The following is a 26,861-nucleotide window of genomic DNA, read 5'->3' on the forward strand; positions in this document are numbered from 1 at the left end:
AAAATAAATAAAGAATTTCCTTTCAAGTTCAATCATTTTCTTACCTGCTTCAGCTAAACTTACCAAATTGTCGGAAGAGACCCTTGCCACACTACGCATTACAGAGTAAATTATTTTGTGGATTAAAAAAATTCTATTACTTCCTAGTCTTGAGGAAATACATAGAGTACCTATTTATGTAATAAGTATCTTTATGAGACAGACTTATATAGGAAAATTAAGCCAAAAAATAAGCATATCTTGTAGATAAATTTTATTTCCACAGAAGAATAACAATAAAAAAGAGGCTTTTCTCAAACACAAGATGCCAACTAAGTATGATTTTACTTTGTATAAGTTTGAAATGCTATTTACAAACCATAATATATAGCTATTAGACTACCATTTTTCTCTGAGGACCCAAATTTATTCTAATTATCTGAGCAGGAGATAGAGGTAACAGAAATCCAGCTCCTGGGTCAAATATGTATACAGAAAACCAAAGCCTCATTAGAAGAAGTGTTTTAGAAGGAGTGTTGTCCTTGGGGAAAAAAATAAAAGTATGGTAAATAAGGAAAAGGTGTTCAGTTTCTTGTCCCATTCAAGGATTTCATAGGAGCTCCTGAATACATTCTCCTGTCTCTCTGTACTTACCGCAAATATTCATAACATGCGCATGAGAGGTGCACTGCAAACACGGTCATTGGTTTGGGAGTTTTTTGGGGCTTCTTGGTGAGAGGTGGCACTCCCAGGCTGCTGTGACAGCTGAAAGGGGGGCAGTATGAGGAGGCGGCCCTATAGTGTGGGGTAACAACTCACTCTGATCCTCTCTGAGTGAGGAACAGCCCAGACTGTTCTCAGCTGTGACCCTCTAATGCTTGTGTCAAATATAAGGTCACCCAATTCATTCTTTCCATCTTAATACACATTTTGCCCTTTTAGATGATAAGTGGGAAATAGAATCTAATTTTAAAACAATTGTCACTAGGAAAGTTTTTTGCTATAGTAATACAGGCCAAAATGTGTGTTATTCAATATAAATGGAGACAGCAGACACCTGAGATTAAAACAAGTTGTTGTTGCTTAATACATACAAACCTTTTTCTTAAGATGACAAACCATACAACTTTGTTACTTTATCAGTGCCCACTGTAGATACATAGCATGAATGTTATATGCAAATAGAATGTGAAGCATTGTTTGTAGCCAGGCAACAGAAGAAAATACCACTGCTGAAATCACTGTTTATTGACATTGTTTCTTTCTACACAGATTTTTCTGTGTAGAAAACTGTTCTACACAGATTTTTACTCTGCATTTTTACAGATAGTAAAAATAATTAGAATATTTGTGCATAATATTCTCATAGCTATTAATGATTTCAGATTCAGCTATTGATATTTCAGTGGATAAAATTTAATTAAACATTATTTAAGGACTGAAGTATTTATTATAAATGTAGACTATCTAAAACATGAATTTTATATATCTTATTTCCCTACAAATAATGTAAAGATGATCTCATATTTTAGATTAAACACATACTAGCTATATAATACTTGACATAGTAAATATCCTCTTAAGGAATTTTCCTCCTAAGTTGATTTCTTTTGCCATATTATGTTTAGGTATGAAGTTGGTAATGTGGGAGGCTGTGACTTTAGCTCAGGTTGCTCTTTGCACCTGGAAAATATTGATGAAAAGTAGTTAAGAATTTAAATGAAATTTAAGTCTTCAGAAAATCATTGGGCTGATTTTGTATGTATGTTTAGGCATTGGGTTATGTGAGGGAGTTTGTATGTACATCTTCAATAATAATTCTGAAGAAATTTCAACATCAAGAAATTGTTAGAATGAGATTATGTTGACAAAATATGTGACCTTTCATGATGTAAGAAAAACTGCATCATCCATTAACATGCTTCCCAAGGCAATAAATAATAAGAATGACCCTATCAGAAAATGAATCAGCCATACAATAATGATGGCAAATGTCTTCTGAATGTGTTTATTTTGGAGGAGAAGGTGGAACACATCAGCATTTCAGAGTGTTATGTATCTACAGTGGGCACTGATAAAGTAACAAAGTTGTATGGTTTGTCATCTTAAGAAAAAGGTTTGTATGTATTAAGCAACAACAACTTGTTTTAATCTCAGCATTAGAGAGCAGTGATTTAAATACATAGCTCCTATTAGTGGTAGTGGGGCGTGTTCCTGATAAAAACCCACTCTTCTGCCTACTTCATCTTTGGTGGCAAAGCTTTGAAACATTTTTCCTTCTTAAATGATATTCTTTTTAATTATGAGTATATTGTAATTGTGCTAATTTTTTAACTGTAAATATGGCTTTTTCTGAATCCTTCTTGACATCTATCAGAATATCTAAAAAGAACAGGCTTTTCATTACTATGAACTGCCTTGTTCACCTATGCCTTCTTCATAGATACTTGTCTATCATCAACACAGCAAAGTAGACTCCTAAGAAGAAAAACCTTAGTGAGACCCCTCGCCTTTGCTACCCACTCAAACCCCAACCTGGATCCCTTCAATATTCAGGACATTTAGAAAGTGCCTTGTTTCTCAGTAGAGTGGTGATCTCCAACTGCTTCTCTGGAAAATCAGGGAAAGGTTAAATCCAACATGATCAAAAGACTCCTTAGAATAAAATGCCTAAAGAAAATGAGAAGAACTAAAGCCATAAAACCACCTTTAGTTATTAGGGGGAAAAAAACAGCATTATAGGTGACTCTGAAACACAAAAACCTTGGTGCAAATCAACATTCCTATCATGAGCCAGACATGTCTGTGAAACTCATCTTCTCATTTAAACAGCTTGTGAGGGAGGGAGGGTTTCCTCTACCTTCAGATAAGGAAACTGGGCTCAGAAGCTAAATGACTGTAAGAATGGAGACTGTAAATGACTGTCAGAGGGGAGACAATATTTTCCAGTGAAATAACAATAACACAAATCCCCAGGAATCAAGACTGCTTAGCTTTTGTCTTCAAGTGTACAAACAGTCATTTTTCCAGACATAGGCCATCAGCTGTCTTCCTCTCCCCCAGTATTGGAGTAGACACGAGGTCATAATGCAATGCAAAGGATGTGGATTAGAATAGGAGGGTAGCCTACAACCAGGAATTTCTTGTCCCTATATCCAATAGATTATTGAGAAGAACCAGTCAAAAGCTGACTTGTGGTGTCATATGGACCAAGCTGTCCCCTTCTTGGTGACTGGAGTACACAGCACTGTATCTCTGACAAGCATTCTGAGTTTCCAGACTTCACTGGTGGGTTGGACAGAGCATAATGAAAGCATTTGTGGGATTTTTCAGATCAATTAAGCAAATGTGCAAAGGCAGTCACAATGACGGTCCTTAATGGAAGAGCAAATAACAGAGCCTAATGTTACATGCATCTGTCTATGACCAAGGGTAGAATTCAGAGCCTCTCAAGTTTCTTCTGCCACTCTCATGGTTCTAAAAGATCTTACACTTTCAGACCTGGTCAGGGGGCCTCTCTGTCTCCTGGTGTTCAGTTCCAGACCTGAGGCCTCACCTTAAGCTCATCACTGTCAGTCCTCACCAAGGGGATTGCAGTTCCTTATAAAATATACTAATATTTCACTTTAAAAATGTCTTCTCTTTTTCAAACTCAGCTAAAGCCCAAGGGTGCTTAATATAGGATATAACTCCAAGACTCTTGGCCTTGTAGCTATTAAAAAATAATTTAAAAACACCTCTATAAAATAGTAAATTTGACATTTTTGCTTCTTTTCCAGGAATACCACTACTTTTTAGTGGAGCAGAGCCCTTATTCGTGCTCTTCTATACTTCTATAGAGAAGGAACTCATGGGTCTATTTCTCAGTATTTATTTCTCAATCCCTATGTAGTTTATTACATAAAAAACATAATAGAATCTAGCTTCTATGAACAATCAAACATCCTTCCCCATTTGTTAAAATTGAGTGACAAATATCAGTCTTCTTTTGCTTTCTGTATGAATGGTTTGTCTCTAGGACAGTTGCTATTGCTAGTTAGTTAAGAACCATTTGGGCTTTTTGTCAACATGGACAAAATTTCCTGTTTTGAGAAGTAAATTATTACAAAACCAGATCTTCCTAAAATCACACCTCTTGCCATATGCTCTGTGTAAGCACAGAGTGGAATTGCATGACAGTTGTCAAATGGTGAAAAAAGCTGGAGACCTGTGGGCTTCTCTCAGGGGTTTGCTTTACAACTGGCAGGCAGGTATTGGCACCACCTGTATAGGAGGTAGTAATGGCAAAGAGGAAAAGATATGATATTGAAGCACAAATTTATGTTTTCATCCCACACTGACCTGGGGCACATTTTTCTTACCATGTTATGAGGAATAAATGAAAACATGTTTGACACTTAATAATGTTTATGGTCATATTCATTGATTCTCTTCTGTTTCAACTCTCCCTTCTAGCAGGAGATGAAAAATAAGTTAAAAATAATATGGCCAAAATGTCATAAACAATTCATACGTTGACAAGATGGAAAAAAAGCCAGTTGTGATTGTAAACCGTCTTTATTTTCACCATTTTTCAGAGCACAAACTTGAGAAAAAACAAATCTGACACTTCCTCATAACTAAGTTAATGGATAGGGCATGACACTCCTGATGTTCATTACTGCTGATTTTGAGAAAATAGAAAGCTATCCTGATACCTCATAATGGTGCCAATTTAGTTAAATAGCATAAACCACTGTGTGCTTCCAACTGGAAACAGATTTGATATCATGTAAGATATTTATTGACTTCATAAAAAAACTTATGAAGGAACACATTCAAGATTTTTTCCCACTTTTATTCAACACACATTTGGTTAATTTCTGCATAAACAAAAAATAATATAACTAAGTTATATAGCTCCAATGATGTATGGGAAAAGGTCAGCCTTGGAGGGCCCAGAATGGAAGCCATCATATAAGCAATGAATCCAACACAGTGAGATACCTGCAGTATTGCAGGTAATGCACAAAGCCAGGTGCAGGAAATGTTGCTTGGTTGGAGGATAACAAAGGGAATTCTTCTGAACTGAGATTTATTAGTAAAATTGTAAACCACAAATAGAAGTTATCTTGAAGAAAAGAGGGCAGATTATTCTAAGAAAAAATAACATGAATGTGCAAAATATATTTCAGGCCAAGGGAGATTACATATATATATAGTATGTGTGAGTATATGTGTGTGTGTGTGTGTGTGTGTGCATGTATGTGTATATGTATATGCACTTACACAAGTGCATTGGGTAAGTTTAGAAATTTTAAATAGCCAGATAAAATTATTCTAAGGATTTCAATTGTCTATTCAAATTTCTTCAAGCAAGAAGGCAATTCTATTGTTCAGTGACTTTCTGGCCTTAATTGTACAGCAGCAGCTTTGGCAGCACCCTTTACCTTCTCTGCTGTCATTGCTCTGTGCCATAACATGACGGGAAAATAAAAATAGACTTTTATCTTTCTCAGAATCAGGTTTTCAAATATTATTCATCAAATGAATGAAAGTGATGGAACCCAAAGGAAATGTACAAACCAATTTTACATACATAGGTTAAAACTGGCAAAGCATCATGGGATGTTGACCTATAAGTGTGATCCAAAACAATTATAGGAGAGAAAAGCCTTGGCTAACAGTGAGGGAAGATATAACATAAATCCATACTTTTTTAGAAGTAATTAAAATTTCAAATGTCATGAAGGAGAAATTGAAGCATGTTCTCAAGGTGACCAGAGTGGTCAGGGGACTTAAGGAAAGAATGACTGAGAAGCTGAGGACACTAGGACTTTCAGCAGGAAAAGGAGGAAAACAGAAATATCTGGGAAATCTGAGTTGTCTTCTAATATTTGACAGACTGTATGGAAAAGATGGATTAAATTTGCTCTGTATGGTCCTCAGGGAATGAAAGAGAAGCAAAGGACAGGCACTGTGGTAGGTCATATTTCAGAAACTTTCTCCCCGTCAGAGCTGGCCTGTGCTCAAGGAGCAACTTTTGAGAACTCATCAATATACATAAAGAATGATGGTATCCTTTGACTCAAGGAACAAGAAAGTAGAGTGTTGCCCTAACCGGTGTATCTCAGTTGGTTGGAGCATCATCCTGCAAAACAGGTTTGATTCCTGGTCAGGGCACATGCCCAAGTTGCAGGTTCAGTCCCCAGTGGTGCGTACATACATACAAGAGACAATGAGAAGCAATTGATCCATGTTTCTCTCCCTTTCTGTCTCCCTCTCTTCTCCTCTCTCTAAAAGTAAATAAATAAAATCTTAAAAAATAAAAAAGTGTCAGTCAGATCAAAGACTTGTGTCACTTCGCTTTCTTTGTATCCTCTTGTTTTTGTCTCTCCTGAAATGACAAGGCTTCTTTTGTCAGAATAAAATGTGAAGGCCATTTAGAGACAACACCTTTCATACCCAATAAGAAACAGCACTGGCTTTTGCGGTTGATTACCAAGCTGATTCTCACTCTTATACTTTTCCAAACACATTTGGAATATTAACATGTAATAATTAATACTATCACATTGATGATTATCAATACATTTTCTGCAAAGAGTGGTTAATTTTTTTTGTTTCATTTGGTTTCTTTTTGAAAGGATAACAGAAATGGATGGTTGGTTAGGTGAATGGATAGATGATGATAGAAGATAGATAGATAGATAGATAGATAGATAGATAGATAGATAGATGATAGATAGATAGATAGATGATAGATAGACAAATGTTCATGGACTTTGAGTTCTCTAAGGTGACACACACACATATTTGAGTCTCAAGATGGCTTGGGTCCAAAAGAGCTGAAAAGAAAATCCAGAGTTTAAGGTATCACTGGTTTTCCCTATTTTACTCTTTAAAAAGTTAAAATAACTTATTTCTAATGACATCTAATATTTATTGACTACTTAATATGTACCTCATCTCATCTTATTTTTAATTATTTCATTTTAATAGATTATATATATATATATACTTAGTATATACTTATACTAAGTATAAGTATACTTATACTTAGTATATACTTATACTAAGTATATATATATAACTATATATATATATATGCTTAGATCTGGGCAAAAGTAATAAGCCACTGTGGCACAATACTTGGCATCAGAATGTCTGGGAACTTGGTCCAGTTGCCATTTCTCAGCCATACAACTCAGGCCACTGATCCTTAAGTCCCTCCCAATGTCAGTATGTCCTGAATGTAGGCTATAATATTATAGTACGAGATATGCTGTGGGAATTTGTCAATGATTTGATTACTATGGCCTATATAATTTGATAATCAGGACCTTAAAAATTAACATTAAAATTGAAAACTTCCAAGCAAATCACAAAATAATAAATAATTGTCAATAGAAATTAACAAATGTAAAACTGCAGTAGGAATCATCACTAAATGAAATGTTATTTTTGCTCATAAAATTGACAAATATTTTTTTAATGATAATATATAATGAATTTAAGAAAATAAGGACACTCATACATTGCCAATTGGCCTAGTCTTTCTAAAGAACAATTTTGCAGTATATCTCAAAAGATTTAAAATATTGAAGCTACATCAGCACTTTATATAAAAGTTCATCATAGCATTATTGATGAATTTCAAAAATAATAAATCAATAATCTATAATTTTACTCAAAGATCACTTTAATATTTTATTATTAAACTTTCTAATCTTTATTCTGTACTCACACACATACACATACACACATATATATATGTTTCAAAGTATTGACTGAACACTTAGTATATTCTGTTTTAACATGCATTTTACCTTTACAACATACACTAAATTAATGCACTATATTTTGTTTAAAACCCTATTGTTGGACATTTGGGTTTTAACCATTTTTTATATTATAAATAAAGCTGTATTGTATATCATTGTAGCTTATCTGTAGAGAATTGTTTGTAAGTGTTCTTTGTCTATAGTTATTTTAAAAGAACAAAAGTTTGACCAGTACACCAGCCTGACACTACCACTCCTGCTCCTGCTTCCTAGTGGTGGGGCTTCCTGCCTACTGGATGGATTTTTAATGGTGAATAGTTTCCTGTTTCAACATTTGTCAGCAGGACTTATTAAGGAGTCACTGTGTTCCACAGAAGTCTGTGGATTTTTCTTTCTCCATGCTTTGCTCTAAAAGCATTCATGCTGAGTCCCTCAACCATAGGACACAGTGTTCATGTCCCCTGGGTCAGGATGGGCAGTTTCCTCCAAAACAAAGATTCAGCCATTTTGAAACTTCAATGAGTGAATTCAGAATGAAATTCCAACATACAACATGGATGAAACTTGAGGACATTATTCTAAGTTTTAAAAAAAAGTCACAAAAAATAAATACTGTGTGATTCCACTTACACCTAGAATCATCAATTGAGAGACAGAAAATGGAAGGGTGGGGTTGCCAAGGATTGGAAGGAGAGGGAAGTGGGGAACTGTTTAATGGTACAGAGTTTCACTTTGCAAGATGAAAAGTCCTAGCAATGGATGGTGGTGATTTTTGCACAACAAAGTGAACATATTTAATGTTACCAGACAGGGGGTCTGGCCCTAAGTGGGTCTTGCCTAGGGTCAGCTGGTAGTGTGTGGGTCTTGACTTCACATAGGAAAGATGTCACAACATGAGTCCAGATGACTATGAGTGTATGTTTATTAAATCTCAGGTCAGTAAACAAGGAAGGGCTTAACATAAAAGATGCAATAGAAGAGCTTATGCTGGGCTGCCTTAACTCAAAGGGAAGTCAGAGAAAAGGGAGCCTTGGGGACAGGTTCAAGAAATTGGCCTTGGACAAGCTGCCCATTGCTCCCATGATTGGAAGTCTCAGGGTCCCTTATAGCTTAAGAGATGTGTGCCTGTGGGGGAAGGGAAGAGAGAAGAGTGGAAGGGGAATGGCAGAGCTACTCCCCAGAGGGAGAACAGGCACCCTGAGTCCTTTGATTAAGGCTTTTATCTTTCTCATGCAGGAATCATAGGAGAGGTCTCAGGGGAGTTTTCAGCAGAATAGTCATCAGCTGTCCAGGCACACACTTTCGGGGTGGTGGTCTCCACTGATTGGTCAGTACTGGGTGTGCGGGTCCTTAGTGATTGCAGCTGGTCCTGGTGTCACTTCCTGGTTTTGCTGCTTTTCTGGGCCTGGAGCTGAAATACAACAGAGGCCTGGATGTTATTTCTAGGAAGATGAACTTGTGTATCTGGATGTAAATTGGTCTGCCAATTTGTTCAGCTATCTGTCTCAGTTGTCCGATTCCACTCGTCAAAGAACTTTCCTAGCTTCTTACTATCCTACCTTACTTAACACTACTGAATTGCCCACTTACAATGTTAAAGATGGTAAATGTTATCTTATTTGTGTATTTTACAATTAAACAAAAACTCAGGACTTGGAAATAGATTTTCTTGCTACCCTTGGTTTATATGTGCTTAAACTCTATAGGTGCATTATTGGAAGAGTTGATTTGGTGTCTTATTATGTGAAACTTTTGAGGCCAAATATTTGTTGTTTTATTCCTTGGGAAGAAACCTATCAGGTTAGCTATGATCTCCTGGTGCTACCAAAATAAATGTTTCATTGCACTGGAAGAGTTCAAGCCCCTGCCAACCACAGACCTGAGAGTACAGTTTGTAGCCTTCTAGCCTTTGGCAGCAGAGCTGAAGGTATGCACAATCTCTCAGCAGGTGAAAACTAGAAATAATATAGCTCAGGAGGCATTAGTGAGAGGCTACTCCCTTTGTAATGCCATAGGAATCCTGAATTTAAAATTTCTGTGAAAATCTCAAAGAAGTTAAGCATTAATTCATTAATTTTTTAATCAACATGAAAAGGCTGTCAACATTCTCTTCACAATATATCCAAATATGACACTTTCTCACCACCAATACTACTGGCAGCTTAATCAAAGCCACAATCTCCTCTCACCCAGAATATTGCAATAGTCTTCCAAACAATGTCTCTACTCTCTCCTTGCTTCTCTGTCCTGTTTTCCACACAATAACTCATTTTGTTAAAATGCAAATCAGATTCTTCATTCTTCTACTCAAAACTCCTCCAGGGACTTCTCATTTCCCTTAGAAATCAATACAGGATTGCAAATATTATGTGTGCTTAATATGTTTATTAAGTGAACAAAACACCATAAGTTAATTGAATGCCTATTCAACATCAGAAACTGAGCTGGACTTGGGTTACCAAGACATTCCTTTTTTTTCTTTTTTTTAAATATATTTCATTGATTAAGCTATTACAGTTGTCCTATCTTTTTCTCCCCTTTATTCCCCTCCTCCTACACCACCCCTCCCACCAGCATTCCCCCACCTTAGTTCATGTCCATGGGTAATACATATAAGTTCTTTGGCTTCTCCATTTCCTATACTATTCTTAACCTCCCCCTGTCTATTTTATACCTAACATTTATGCTTCTTCTTCCCTGTACCTTGTCCCCCATTCTCCCCTCTCCCACTCCTCACTGATAACCCTCCATGTGATCTCCATTTCTATGATTCTGTATCTGTTCTAGTTGTTTGTTTAGTTTAGTTTGGGTTGTTTGTTTTTTAGCTTCAGTCATTAATAGTTGTGAGTTTGTTGTTATTTCACTGTTCATATTTTTTATCTTTTTTCTTAGATAAGTTCCTTTAACATCTCATATAAGGTCTTAGTGATGATGAACTTCTTTAACTTGACCTTATCTGGGAAGCACTTTATCTGCCCTTCATTCTAAATAATAGTTTTGCTGGATAAAGTAGTCTTGGATGTAGGTGCTTGCCTTTCATGACCTGGAATACTTCTTTCCAGCTCCTTCTTGCCTGCAAGATTTCTTTTGAGAAGTCAGCTGAAAGTCTTATAGGAACTCCTTTTTAGGTAATTCTCTCCTTTTCTCTTGATGTTTTTAAGATTCTTTCCTCATCTTTAATCTTGGGTAATGTAATTATGATGTGCCTTGGTGTGTGATTCCTTGGGTCCAACTTCTTTGGGACTCTCTGAGCTTCCTGGACTTCCTGGAAGTCTATTTCCTTTGTGAGATTGGGGAAGTTCTCCTTCATTATTTGTTCAAATAAGTTTTTGAAGCCCTGGCTGTCATAGTTCAGTGGATTGAGTGCAGGCTGCGAACCAAAGTGTCGCAGGTTCGATTCCCAGCTAGGGTACATGCCTGGGTTGCAGGCTATAACCCCCAGCAACTGCACATTGATGTTTCTCTCTCTCTCTCTCTCTATCTCCCTCCCTTCCATCTCTAAAAATAAATAAAACCTTTTAAAAAAATAAGTTTTTGATTTATTGCTCTTCTTCTTCTCCTTCTGGCACCCCTATGATTCAGATGTTGGAATATTTCAAGTTGTCCTGGAAATTCCTAAGCCCCTCTTCATATTTTGAATTGTTTCTTCATTCTGTTATGGTTGAATGATTATTTCTTCCTCCTCCTCCAAACCATTGATTTGAATCCTGGTTTCCTTCCCTTCACTATTGGTTCCCTGTGCATTTTCCTTCATTTCACTTTTCATAACATTCACTCTTTCCTCTACTTTATGACCATATTCAACCATTTCTGTGAGCATCCTGATTACCAGTGTTTTGAACTCTGCGTCTCTTAGGTTACACTTGATCTTAGCCAAAAGGCCAAGAAGTGATGCATCTGTTAGGTTAGCTATCTCTTCACTGCTTGGTTGTATTTTTTCTGGAACTTCAATCTGTTCTTTCATTTGGGCCATATTTTTTTTGTCCTGGCATGCCTATTACGTAGTAAGGGGTGGAGCCTTAGGTGTTCACCAGGATGGGCAACCATTTTGCTGTGCTGTGGCACAGTATTTGGGGGAGGGGTCCAAGAGGGAACAGTGCAGCTTACTCAGCTCTCAGTCAGCTTCCAGTCACTTCCTCCACTACCCACAAGCAAATTGGGTCCTTCTGGTGCTGATTCCCCAGGGGTTGGGGGGAGGTTGTGGGTTCTAGGACCCTGTAGATCTCACCAATAAACTCTCCTGTGAGGCTGGAAGTTCATTCTGCTGCCTCACCATCCACAAGTTTCTTCAGTCAGAGGTTTTGAGGCTTTATTTCCCCACACTGGAACTCTGGGTTGTGCAGCCTGTTTGGCTCCCTAGTTGTTCCTCCTGGTTTATCTGCACACAATTGTGGGACCACCCACTCTGCCAGCTGCCATTTTGCCATGAGTCCTCTCCACCCTGGCTGCCCATCCCCACCTCTCCTACTGGTCTGGATGAATGTCTCTTCTTTAATTCTTTGGTTGTTGGACTTCCATACAGTTCAATTTTCTGGCAATTCTGGGGGGGGGGTGTTGTTTTTAAATTTGGTGTCCTTCTTTTGGTTGTGCGAGAAGGCAAAGTATATCTATCTACACCTCCATCTTGGCTGGAAGTCCCACAAATGATATTCTTTTCTCCCCAAGAGTTTATATTCTAGGATGTGAAATGAATGCACAAATGAATGAGTACAAAAATAATGATATTTTACCTTGGTCAAAGTCTGAATAAAGATAGTTTAGGCACAGACAATGGGATGGCAGTTCTACCTGAGTAGAAAAAAAGAATGAGGGAAAGGTGATAATTGAGTCCGAAAATGGTAGAAATTACAGGGTAATAAAGATATGGAGAGGCACTCTCTCTGAGCAAAATAACTGATGGAACAAAGTTAGGAGGTGTGAATTCACAGCCAAGGGGCAGCAAGTGCTTTAATATTATGGGGACATGAGGCATATACAGGCAATAGAGACCAAAGGTTAGGTTTAAAAGGGTAAATTAAAAGCATTAAAGTTCCATATTTGCATTGTTTGAGTTTACGCACATCTTCTTGGCACTGGGGAGTCACTGAGCTTTTTACAATGGGAGATATTGAATTCAATTTATGCATCTAGAAATAATGGGATGGGCTCTTTAAAGGGTTCAGAGTTGATTAGTAGTAGAAACTTTTATTGACTGTCTGCTATTTACTAGGCTCCATGCTAAGTCCTTCATTTTTATGTTATTAATTCTCAGATCAACCTATGTAAATCAGTATTGTTATCTTGGCCCTGCATAGAAAGAAATGCTAAGGCAGAAATATGTTAAGCCTAAGGTCAAACTGGAATACTAAGTTACAGAAACAAAACAGAAACCCAAAGAATCAGGCTTTAGAAAGAGAAGGGAAAACCATATTAAAAATATAAAAGTTTCAAAATGTAATCTTTCATTAAATGTGGAGGGATAAGAGCCTAGCATACTCCCTAGTCTTGTAGCTTATGTGACTAAATAAATGCTGATATGGATTACCAGTATAGGAGACAAGACAATTTAGAAAGACAGTGATAAGTTTCTTTGAATATGTTTGTTTTCATATACCTGTGGGAAATCTGGAAAGCATGGGGATATATGGGTAAGCAAATGGACACACATGTTTGGACCTCAGGTGAGAGTTGTGCTGCCAGTGGAAATCGTGTTCTTTCTTGGAATCCAAAGGAAAGCATTCCAAGAGACCTATGCATGCATGGGAGCTAATGGAAGAGAATTATAAGTTGAATTGTGTCCCCATAGAAGATGTTGAAGTCTAAATGCTCTGTATCTGTGAGTGTGACCTTACTTGGAAACAGAATAGGATCTTTGCAGATAATCAAGATAAAAAGAGATCTTAGGGTAGGGGGGTCTTAATCCATTATGACTGTGGGTTTATAGAAAGGAAAAATTTGGACACAAACTGACACAGAGAAAAAAGAGATAAAAGCTGAGATTAAGGAGATTCATCCACAGTCCGAGTAATGCCAAAGATTGCCAGCAAACCACCAGAGGCTAGGAGACAGACATGTAATAGTCTCCTTCACAATCCTTAGAAGAAAGCGAGCCTGCTGACACCTTGATTTCAGACATCTAGCCTCCAGAACTGGGAGACAACAGATTTCTGTTGTTAAAGCTACCAACTTGTGCTACTTTTTTAAAGCAGTCCTAGGAAATTAATACAAACAGATAGAGAGGTATTTGTGTAGAAGAGTGAGTGATTATTGATGATGACTGAATAAATAGTATCAGTTCAAAAGCAAGTTTGCCAGTCAGAGAAGCAGGAAAGGCTCTTCTGAGGCTATCCCAGAAAAGAATGAGCTTGGGAAAAGGCACACAAGTATAAGAAAGGAAACACCAGCAGTGTGTTCTGGGCAGAACAAGCTGCAGCTGTGGATATAAGAACACAGGAATTTGTTCATGAAAGTTCCTGTAAACTGCACTGTAGTACACTTCATCTTTTAAGTGATAGACAGCAATCAAAGACTCAAAAGAATGATTAAATCTTTTTTGTGTTTTAAAATGCTACTGTTTTGTAAATATAGTGGCAATGGCAGCATCATTTTTGAATCTACCAAAATTATCCCATTAAAATAAACAGAGCAAAACTGAAGAATCATGGAAAATATCTACAATAAAACATAGTGCTGAAATGGCCCCCTAATTATGTAAGAACAAATTAGTGACAGCTTATAAGAATCATGTGATATCAGCAACTATGCAGGAAGAAGTAGAGGGAAGGCGTTGAGATGAGGAGAACCTAACAGGCACTCTCTGGATAGTGTAGTGAGCAAAATTAGAGGACCAAGAGAGACTGGAAGGATGTTCTCAGGGATCCAATGCAAGAGTGAGTCCAAGGGGACTGTAATGCAATAAGGGTTAATATTATTGGAGCAGAGTCATTCCCAACAAACCCAAGAGCCTTCCACAACAAACCTCCACATTAAGAAGAATCTGCAAGGACTATATTCCAAATTGAGCAGGATAAGGACAACCACAGGCATTGAAATGGTAGGAAGGGAAAGGTGAACAAAGGCCCTTGATCTCAGAAAGTCAACAAGTAGTGTTGTTTTTATCATTTCATGGGGACAATGGAGGAAGAACTCTGAAGCTTTGATGCCAGTAAAGGTATCTTAGCACACTCTCCCCTCCTAAAAGTACATGAAAATTAAATTAAACAATTTTTAAAACACGAAAAAGCTCAAAATTATTATGAGGAAGAGAATAAAAATACTGATCTTCCTACAGATAATAAAGGCATACCAAATAAACACTTGTAGAAAACAGATAAAACCATAAGCCAAATATTTCAAAATAAGCTGAAAGAAATTAAGAGAATTAGCATAATTAGAAAAAAATCAGAAAGGAAATTATTTGAAAATATAACATTTTACAAGGTACTATAACTCAATATAGAATTTTAATCTATTAAAAAATTAGGTCAGAAATGAAAATTCAACCAGAAGGATATGACACTAGTCAAACATCATAATTCAAAGATAAATAGAAGATGGGAAAGGAGAAAAAATTTTATATAAAAATGAACTTGAGATTAAAAGGATTCAGAGAAGCTAAGAGATATAGAAGATAAAGAAGATAGAACATATATAAATAGGAGACCCTAAAGAAGAAAACCAAAGCAATGGATTAGAAAAGAATTACTAAATCCTGTAGTTCAAGACCACTTGAAACTACACATTGAAACTTGAAACTACAGAATGAAGAAGAGGCCTAACACATTCCTGAGAAACTGGATGCAGCACAGCCAATATCAAGTTACATTCTCATAAAACTGTAGGTCTTTAAAAGAAGCAAAATATTCTCTGGACATTCAAGCAAAAAGAGCAAGTACCTTATTAAAGAAGGAATATAAGATTTTTATCAGACTTGTCTATAACAACACTTTTTTGCTAGGAAACAATGAAGTAGCAGATTTAATGTGCCCAAATAAATAAATTGCTGATCTTCTGTTTTGCATGGCATATGCATGGATTTTACAGCCATACAACCTGATCCTCCAGTGGAAAGAGTGCCCAGGCTTTCCTGCTCTTGCACTTCCTTCTTGTCTCCCAAGTATCATTCTTTTTTTCTTTTTTTTTAAGTTTTATTTCAATCATTGTTCAAGTATAGTTTTCTCCCTTTTCCAAGTATCATTCTTCTCTCTCTCGGCATCTAAGAGTCTTTGCTTTAGGTAAGTCCAGTTCTTTCACAGATTCTAGAACTGTGCACAAATCCCCAACTGAAATTGTAAGACTTCATAAGGTCTGTATAGCAAAAGAAACCTAATCTTCACCCAAGGCAAGATGGATAACCATGAACTCTTTTTTTAAGATTTTATTTATTTATTTTTAGACAGAGGGAAAAGGAGAACGAGAGGGCAATAAACCTCAATGTGTGGTTGTCCCTCAAATCCCCCCCAAACTGGGGACCTGGCCCAAAACGTAGGCATGTGGCTCGATTGGGAGTTGAACCAGTGACCCCCTGGCTCACAGGCCAGTGTTCAATCCACTGAGCCACACCAACCATGAACTCTTATAAATATGCAAGAACTCAGAGAATAGCAACCCTATGTACCTTTTTAGAGGACCTACTAGAAAATAAGCTTCAGAGAACCAAACATACTGTATGATATTGACATAAGGGCTGCAGAAGTATTCTTACCAATGGAAAATAAGGGTAATACACTCAGAATATTAGCATTTTTCAATCCCTAATGAGTGAGTGGATCTAGGATAAGGTGATCAGTGGACCACCATACGATATCATGATATGATATCATGAAAGAGAACATTAATGACTTCTCAAGCAAGTACTCCTCAAGGAAGTCCTCAACATTGCCTGCTAAAAATGGCCAAACTTGAATATGATCAAAATTCTAGCACTAACTACCTGGTTGAAGAAAACATGAAGAACAGATATTAACTATACCACAAGTATACAGTCATCAAAATCAAGACAATAAAAAATATACAAGAAATGAAAAAGAAATGAAAGGGGTATTCATGATGTAGAAAAACTTAAGACACTTATCAAATACTCATCATGTGTGGGCATTGTTTGGATAGTATTTCAAACAAACTGTAAAAAATGATAATCAGGAAAATATGAACACTGTGTATTTGATAATATTAAAAATTATCCTTACTTATAAGTATAATAATGGCATTGAATTTATGTTTGTAAATTGTTTTAATAAAATATTTATAGATGAAATAATATGTTGGTGCCTGGGATTTACTCCAAAATAATCCAGTGGCAGGGAGCAAAAATATGAATGAAAAGAGCTTGGCAATGTATTGATAATTACTTAACCTGGATGAAAGGTTTAGTGCACTCAATATACTATTTTTTTCTCATTTTGCATATGTTTGAAATTTTCAATAATAAGTTTTTTTAAAGACATAAGGAGGGTGTACAAGCACATATATTCTAGTACTTCAGACTTGATTTGTGCCCTGAGAGAAATCCACCTTCTGAACACTGTTGAGCACATAGAGAAACTGACAAGAGAGTATGTGTGTAGATTTTCAAAGTAGCAAATCTCTTCTACACCTGAGCTTCTAACACATTTCACCTCACTCTTCAAATTGCAATTCAATGCAATGTCTTTAATGAATACTAAAATTGCAGTTACTTCTCAAAGTGAACATTTAAGAATGAGGCAACCCTTAAACAGTTAACTTTGGCCCTTAATATAAGCCACTAGAGTAACTGTTTCTTGTGTGTTTGCATATGGTGGCTTGCAGAAAAGAAAAATAGCCCTGGTGTTTAAATGATAAATTATCACTTATCTCTTTCTTATTCTTCATGTTTCCCTTCTAGATATTTCCACACAATATACCTAGGTATTCGAAGCCGGCAGAGTGGGGAGAAGGACAGATGGAGATTTTACTGGAAAATGGTGTATGAATATGCAGATGTGAGTATGCTGCATTTGCTCGCCACCTTTCTGGAAAGTGCTCCACAGCTGGTCCTGCAGCTCTGCATTATCGTACAGACTCATAGCTTACAGGCCCTCCAAGGTAAGGGCTTGCAATTTGGTTTCTGAATTTGGGGAAAGACTGACTAGCTACTTTTGTCACAATCCAAGGAACTGTGCTAATGCCTTTTGTTGACACAGGCGATGGCGCTTCCTGTTATATGCTTGCTGTTTGTCACTGAATTTGTAAATGATGCATATTTTCTTCTTCACCATCACTTGTTAGGACTAATTTATACAAAGACATTTTTTGCTCTCAAGTTGCCCTCTGAGTAGGAAATATAAATTTTATGATCTTTATACTTGGTCAATATGGTATTACAGTCAACTGAGGCTTTTTGGTTTGTATGCTAGAGTAATATAAAAAAAAAACGAAAAGGAGCCATAGTTCTTTCTTTCTCTCTCTAATTAATGTACATATATATATATAATATATATCACATAATATATATGAATATTAGGGCAATTTATAACATTTTATTTTGACTTTAAGAAATGGAGAGATATTCAAAGAAAATGATAGAGGATTACTTTAATATTTTTTAAAAGGTCACATAAAAATCAATATTTAACAATCATTTATAACACTACTAAGTTTTATAACATGAATATTATTATCAGATTAATATTTTAATGTTTTGCTGTACCATTTGATTATCTCATCAGTAAGACTGTTCCATTTATATCAGATTTGCTCTGATGTTTCCTTAGAGTTGGCTGCTCAAATCTTTTTTAGAAGCAAAGGATTAGACAGACAAGTGGGTATATAGGTGAATAAATGGGTAGATGGATGATGGATAGATAGCCATTTTTTAAAGGAGTTTCCAGGTAATTTGACAATCCTATAACTAAATAGATGTTATTAAACAGTTAACGTATTCTAATGTGCTCGCTTTGCTTCAATCTCAGCAGAGCCTTGCTGTGACTTCCTCTATGCACATACATGTTGCTGTCATGTTCTGGGCCATGCTATAACTTGAGACTTGATCTGGTTGGTCTGGGGAATCTCTACAACATCCTTATAAATTTTTATAACAAGGAGCACATTAGCTTAGGCTGAATGCTTTAACCAGGGGTAGGGGTGATGGAGGCATATTATAAGAAAAGAAAGATGGAGGGTGTCCTGGTAGCCCGTGACCCATTTATGTATGAATTCCTGTCTTAAGCCTGGCTCTTTGCTAAAGTAGCTTTGATCTAAGATGTTGAGAAAAGGGTCAAAGAGATATATAGGATTCTCAAATGTTAGAAAGCAAATTGGAAGAAAGAGAAAGTGGAGTATTTGAACAGAAACAGAAGAGAAAAGCAGGGAGAAGACAAGGCTTATAAATTAGTTGTGAGTGATTCTGTTCAGCAGTGAAAGCTGCACAGGGAGGTTCTGGCTTTGGTTATGTCATTTCCTGCTTTGCCACCTTGTGCAAGACAATCTCTCTAGGGCCCAGTTTCCCAAATGTAGAGGTCACAAACTAAACACCCAGTAAACTCACAGGGCCAGGTATGTGCATTAGGAAATGGTCTGTAAATAAGCATATAATTCAAAAGACAACATCAAACAAAAATCTCTGTCAAAGTGTCCTGTACTTATCTCCAGAACAATACGGTCACTCCTTAGTATGATTACACAGAGAAAACTCTCTGAAAAAGGAAAATCCAAGTCCAGTTGTGGAGGGTTGCCAACTGCCTTCCTATGGTCCGAGATTACTGTCTATACTAGTTTTCTAAATGAATTAGAACATTATACAGAACTTTTATCCTAAAGATGATGGAGATAGAGGAGGAAAGGTAAGAGAGGATCTAAGAAAATGAGATTGCCCTTTCAGTTTGAGAATTTTATTTGAAGTCTTATAGAAAAAATAAAAAAGGGTAATCCTTAGGTTTTATCAGATTATTCACCAAACACAGGTATCAGAATCTGTGTTTCTTAGAATTGCAGCTCTTCCCTGACACTAATTATTCCCCAATTTACCTGCTAAGCTCACATTTACATCAGGGGTGCTATAGACTTGGGGGTCCAGGCCTCACTCTTGGTTTTGCTTTTTAATTGATTTTTAGAGAAAAAAGAAGGGAGAGACAAACACAATGTGAGAAGGAGTCATTGATCAGTTGCCTCCCATGGGAGCCTCAACTGGGGATCAAACCCATAACATTTTGGTGCACAGGATGACTATCTAACCAACTTAGCTATAAGCCAGGGCAACACATGAGGTTTTAGAATACAAAGAAATCAGAATAGAAGTAGGTCTGTTTTCCTGCCCAGCAATGCCTTCTTGTGGGAAAGCATTTATTTGTAAATCATTCTGCACATGACAGCTAAATACGCTTAAGAGTGTAGAATGAGATTTTTCATTAACGATAAGTAAAGGTAGAGGTTGGAAATGAACTAGAGCCATCAGAAAAAGATTGGAACATTTGGGTTGATAGGTTGGCAACTACTTGCATCTAGTAAAGGTCTGATTTTTTTCTAGATAGTTCCTTTACAAGAAAGGTCTGTTTCTGCATGGCTCCACTGCATGGGTGTGCACGCCTGGCTGTCAGAGCCAGGTGACTTAAATGCATCCTGCACTGTGGTTTACACACACTTTTTATGAAGGTTACATGGTATGTCATGGTCCTGCACAGCATCCCCTGGCTGCTCCATGGAGAATGTTCTTGGAGCACATGGGGCACAACACTGAGCAATGCTATGTTGCTAGGGAAAGCCTGTGGATCGTTGTTTGTAAATGAGTCAGCATCTTCTCTGCCAACTGTGGGGGATTTGGTCTACAAAACCAAAAGTGAATGTTCAGAGAACATACTCACAAAACTAAAAGTGGCTCTAGAAGCCCTTTAGTCCAGCCTGTTGATTTTAAAGATTCTCAGGGTGATACAAAAGGCCAAGTAGAGTACCTTCTGTCTATAGAAGGTGGACATTTATCTTTTTATCTATGCCTTCACCATTTAGATACAATTAAAGGGTTTGGATGGGTTTGAAATGTTTGAAAATAGGACTGTTAGGTGTTAGACCACATCTTCCTGTAGACATGTCCTCTGCATGGAGACACCCAGGAGTGCCATTGCACATTTCTGCTGACCAGGCACAGTCTTTCTTTCTCCTTTATGCCTCCCTCTATCTCTCTTTCCTTCCTGCACTCACCCCCACTCCCATGCTTCTGGTGGGGATATGGGATTGGATTGGAAAACCATAACAAGTGACAAACTGAAAACTCTGTAACCATATGGTGCTATAGGAGGTATTGTCTTATCTACTATGCCATCTTATCTATACTTGTACAGTTGGACCTCCTTCAGTGTTTCTTATACACCACAGTTGGATGTTCCTAGGGAAACTACAGATGCAAAGAAAAGGAACAGTTATGTCTAAGGTGACAGGGACATGAAATGAACTGGATTTTCATGTTCAAGGTTCCACTCTTCCCTGATTGCTCAACTCAAAACAAGAACCAAATTGTCCTTCCTGGAACAGTACAAACTGAGAAACAATTATACTTGAACAATTCTGCACTGAACCTGTCAGCTTCCAGCACTAGGCTGTGTCTCTGATTTGATTATTCAATAAGTAGGGAGAGCTAGGAAAAGATTTTCACAACTAATAATATTTTAGGCATACATCAAGTTCCATAAGAATATAATTTGTAACCATCAGATTTTAAATGTCATATTTCTTGTTTGATTTTCTTATTGGTTTTCATAGAGTGTCCTTCATAGAGTAGTAGATGGTAAAGGTGGGCTAAAAAAAGCAATTTTCTTTCTATCTTAAAAAATAACTTTAGACATAACCATATATGAAAATGACTTGCAGACATAGGACCACTTTTTATCTGCTAAATAAGAATATTTTAGATATTTTAATTCAGAGCTATTTGTAAATTCTCTACAGTTTTAATACCACTGATTATTGGTATTAATTGCACAAGTTGTATTTTTACATATAAATTCCAAGAATCTTTACCAAAAGATGTATAAAAATACGTATCAGACTACATTCTATCACATTTATTTTTCTTTTCGTAGAGTGGGGAAAACTCTGTTCTCGTAATTCATAGCAACTTAATTTATAAGCTGGTTCCTTTGTCAGTGGGACCCTCTATCAGAAAAGGGTTGAATTTGGAAACTCCTTCTGAAGATAAGTTTCTTTTCAAAATGAAAAAGGATTTCTATGGCATTGCCTGAGCTGGTTTTCATGTGCTGGAGGTTGTGCCATTGTTGTTTATTGTTGGGTAGCTCCATACTTTAGTCTTTTAATACAATACAGCTTTCCGCCCACCTTCCTTATTAAAAAATGACAGCAATAAGATCAACCTAGTGAGCTTATTCCTTGTCTTGTGCTTCATAACTTGCATTGATCCTAGTGATCTTTGTATCCCCCATCTGACCACATTAGGAGTGATACAGAACATATTTTCCCTACAGCTTTCTGGTTTTGACATCAGAAACCAAAGGTTAGGATACAAAATAATATAATCCCCACATGTTACTCCTTTTGCCAACAGTTTATTGTGAATAATTTGTGAGAGAAAGGAAAGAGGACTAAAAGAATTTCCTAATTGTTCTTTTGCTGTTTTGCATCCTATGAGACTGATGGAGAAGTCAGATGTTAAGGGGGCTGTCCTCATACACCTGGTGAACACTGTCCCCATCTAACTAGGGTCACTGAGACATCCCTGAAGTATGAAAACCACCTCATTTGTCACATCCTGGTGAGGACTTTCAATATCTAAATCATTGGATTTAGAGCTGTTCAACTTCGTAGTAAAACAGGTAGAGCCACATCCAGCTACTTTTTACATGCCTCAGGTTAGAGAAGAAACCCATCTACCTTCAGCCCCAAGACCTTCCATCTCTGCCAAATGCCTCCTCTCTGAATAGGCCTGGCTCCACCTCTTAATTTCTGCCAGGGAGGAAAGGCACAAGCCTGGGTAGCATTCTGTGAGTGGGATGGTGTCCCACATCCCTTTAGATCTGTCTACTCTGTGGATGCTATTTTCATTAGTCAATTAACACATTTATTGTCTATTGTGTGCATAATGGTGTGTGAAGCTTTGCAAAATTTGTCTTTAAAAAGTTCACTTTTATTTTTAAAGTTTATGTGACATTGTAAACAATGTGACAAAACATATTTAGAAACACCTAATTTATCTGGGTGTATTCCAAAATGAGCTGCCCCATTTCCTAGAGGAGATACTATAAAAGTGAAAGGAGTCCTAAGGACATATCTAGCACACCCTCCTACATGAAGGGGCCACACAACCACTGCTTAACAGTCCATCACAAGGCAGTTCTGACTGAATCACAGACTCTGTGTTGGAAGGGACCTCAACAGCCATCTAGCCCATTGCTCTACCTCACACATGAATCTGATCACTTCCACCTTCATTACCTACATTCAACTGCAGGGTCTACCCTCTTAACTGGGAATGGGGCTCACTGCAGTAAAAGTTCTCCCCAAAATACTGTATTTTTAACACTCCTATATATTTGGAGTATTTTAAATACTAACTTTTCATTCTTTTTACACCTGCAATTGAAGATAAAGTAGAAAACACCAATATGCAAAAGGAGAAAATAAAAATTACCTTCTTGCCACTCAGAACTAATAAGAATCTTGCCACTAAAATGTGACTAAGGACTATATGTATTTTATTGCTTACTGTTAAACACTTCTTTCATGTTTTAGTATATACTATGTTAAATTAAAATTATAATATGGATACTATTTTATAACTTTTTTGACAGCACAGGAAGAACATATGCTCATGACAATATATATAATTCCACATTCTTTCTAATGATTACATAATATACCAACATAAGGATTATCCTTTTCTATTAAGTCCCTGTTTTTTTAAATTAAAAGTTATCATCTATATTTGCTATAATAAATAATCCTAATGTAAACATAGTAAGAACTAACTTTTTGCAGATAGTCTTGATTATTTTTCAAAGATAAACACCTAAAAGTCAAATTACAAGATTCAGGGCAAATCAGGTGCAAAGGCTTTTGATCCATAATATCAAACTGGCAGTTTTAAAATACATTTCTTGAGAAACATCATGCAATGGCTCATGTTTCTGGTAAGTCAGTGAAAGCAATGTACGTGACAAGGACTGAGGTTGAAGCAAATTTCTTGAAATTGGGAAGGAACTCTTCATACTTATTTGAATATGAAGGGCTTAATTCAAAAAGTGCCCTAATTTCTTCCCTTGTAACTTCATTGTATCCAGCTTTACAAATTTTATTGAATCTATTCTATTAAGCAGCAGCACATCATTACTGTTAAAACAAAATGTTAGGAACTGCTTCACCAGAGATTTTTTATTTGAACCAGAGTATAAGGAAAGCAGACATAAATTTCTCAAAGCTCATGAAAAAATCTGGCTAAAGAAAACTTATAAAGAGCTTAACCATACAAAAAATATGAAACTGTAGCCTCTCCATTAGATAGTACTGATTTCTTTTGGCTTTGTAAATATATTAAATTTCTCCAATAGCATTTTGTGCAAAGCTCTGCTGGGAATGAAACAAAGACAGCCTTTCCTCCCTCCCAGGTGCTAACAAATTTAGCAGAGGTGCACAGACAATGGTGATGCTAGTGATGATGCTAGCACTCTGCCCTTGGCACCTAGAAGGCCATCAATGGGTATTTGTTGAATGATGGGAAGAATGAATTCTTGCTATGTGACAAAGTCTTATGCAGGTGTGATTGATTTTTTAAAAAGAAATAGTCCCTGCTCTCAGAGAATTTAATTTAATAGCAAAGAGAAACCAAAAAAATAATTGTCATAACTCACTGTGCTATTTCTTATTGGTGGCTGTGTTAAGATTCTTTGGGGGCACAGAATGATTTCTTATGGAAAATGATACAAGGAAAGTAGAAATTCCATTCATTTCAAAAGAGGAGGATGTCAGGGAATGTTGAAAAAATCAGGGAAGTTTTCACAAAAAAGACAGCCTTTGAACTGGGTCATAAACAAACCCTAACATTTTGTCATGTATTATAAGGAAAAGATAGCAACGTAAAACCAAAAAGATGAAGCCATTGGTTTGGTTTGGTCCATGCCTATATCTGTTCAACAGTGCTAGTGATAATAATGGCCTCAAAGCCATGGCGTTGTTAATAATAAGCACATAATAGGCACATAATAAGATTCATTTCTCATACTTGAAATACCTCTCAAGTAGCAGGGTAAATCTTTGCATGTCTACTTTAAAAGAAGCATCACCTATTTTTCCTGTGGTTTTTTTTTTTTTGCTTTTCAGCCTGTGTTTTTACATTATTCAGTTCTTGAGATTATCAATTAATAAATCAATAAAATAGTAAACCACCAGTCTGCTTAACCAACACATAAATGGAGTTGAGTTTTAAAAACTCATCACCATCAACAACTCTGTAAGGAGAGATTTACAAAACTGATACGATGTATAGAAAATAGTACTGCAACAACAATTAAAATTAAAAAATTTAAAAAAAACTGATACAGTGTATTGGCCACATTGCTCTACCCTATTGAAAAGTATTGGCAGAATAAACAATGAAGTTTCATAGTGTAATGATGTTATTGATCTGCTCATTTCACATTCAATAGTCTCTGAGTAATGGTACTACCCCAAGTTACCCTCAGAAGAGCAGAGGGAAGCTTCATTTGCTTATCACTGATTCAAGTGTTTGAAATCAACTCTATATGGTAGATCAGCCCTCAGCACAGCTGTGAATAGTTTTGAATTTGAATCATTTTGAACATAATATGAAATAAGAGCCTGACTATTTTTAGGTTCTACTTAATTATCTCCAATAATCAAGCACGCATCTTGGTATTTTTCCACTCAGTATTCCTCCTCCCTCCCTTGCTCTCCTTTCCTGGAGATGTAAGTGAGCACAGAGGCATATTCAGGCATAGGGTGTGAGTGAACAGATAATGTGACTAATTGCACACACATGGCTATGGAGAGGAGAGACCTGGTAAAAGGTGCAGAGTGGTTGGTGTGACCCTTCTCCAAACAAAGCATGCATAAAGGACTGCCTGTAGTGGAGAGTGTCCCCAAACACTCCCTGCTTCTTTGCCATTCTCATGGCTTCTTTCTTTGTCAACATCCAAATTCCCCAGATCCAGTTTTTCAGCACTTGTTCCTTCCAGGAAACAGAAGCCACATCTATTTTCTGTTTACCTGACCTTTAGCCCAAACTCAGGGCAGGTATTCACTTTGACTGAATGCCAATATGCTGTAATTATTATTTCTAAACACTAAAAATAACTACTATGAATAGTAATCAAAATGCTCACTGAACAGGGGCAACGTGAGGCCAACTTAGTAAAAAATTCAAAAATGGCTTACTGTGGTATTTTCCTAAACAGCTTTTGTTCTAGAAATCCACAGACAGTTAAGTCCTCAGCATTTTCCAACCTAATTCTGGTTGGGTGTGTGGATGAGAAAAGCTCCCACCACTACTTAAATACTTTTCACTATGAAAGTACTAAACCTATTCTGTGTAGAAAACCTTTGGCCATCCTAAACTGTACCTTTTGTTCTAGAAGTATATTTTGCATTTATTAAGTAGATTGTAGTTGAACTGAGTTTTAAAGCATTCCTTAGACATGTAAGCTAATGTTTTTTTGATGACTCCACAAGAATAAAGAACTGGAATTATTTCTTGGTGAATGATTCAAGAAAGGCATTTTTTCAATGTATTGCTCATGCATGGAATGTATATGTATGCAATATATCTAGAGCCCTGCATACTGTCAGAACCAGATGTAGTTAGAAGGGGAAAAAAGCAACTGATTCAATTGGTATGTAAACGTTCCTTAGAATAAAACTACATGGAGATTCACTCCTCACAGCTCACAATGAGCTGCTGATTGCTGAAGGACAAGGCCTGCTGAGCACATTGCCTGCCTAAGGTTTTGTCAGCATTTTCATTGTAATCCTCAATCTCCACAGCTTTCCACTCAGCTGTAGAAAAAGTCTAAGAGTCTGTGAAACTAAGGAGACTCCAGAAGTCCAAAACTTTCACAACATCTACAATATTATCTGTTTGAACACTTAGACAATTCCATAGGGTATGAAGTTCTCATTATAGAACTAAAATGTAATAGTTTGTTACATGTAGGCATCCATGAAGGC

General features: G+C 36.7%; 1 protein-coding gene across 1 annotated transcript in view; it reads left to right on the top strand.

The window, feature by feature from the left end:
• The window catches only part of XKR4 (XK related 4), a 435,558-nt gene that overhangs the window by 248,196 nt on the left and 160,501 nt on the right, over positions 1–26,861 (top strand). Inside the window, exon 2 of the mRNA XM_045861340.1 lies at positions 17,587–17,786. Within this exon, the coding sequence (XP_045717296.1) occupies positions 17,587–17,786 (200 nt within the window). The remainder of the gene's footprint in view (positions 1–17,586; positions 17,787–26,861) is intronic.

Source organism: Phyllostomus hastatus, unplaced genomic scaffold (assembly GCF_019186645.2).
Source record: "Phyllostomus hastatus isolate PE091 unplaced genomic scaffold, TTU_PhHast_1.1 phas_scaffold_21, whole genome shotgun sequence".
In the NCBI taxonomy this organism is placed as follows: Eukaryota; Metazoa; Chordata; class Mammalia; order Chiroptera; family Phyllostomidae; genus Phyllostomus; species Phyllostomus hastatus.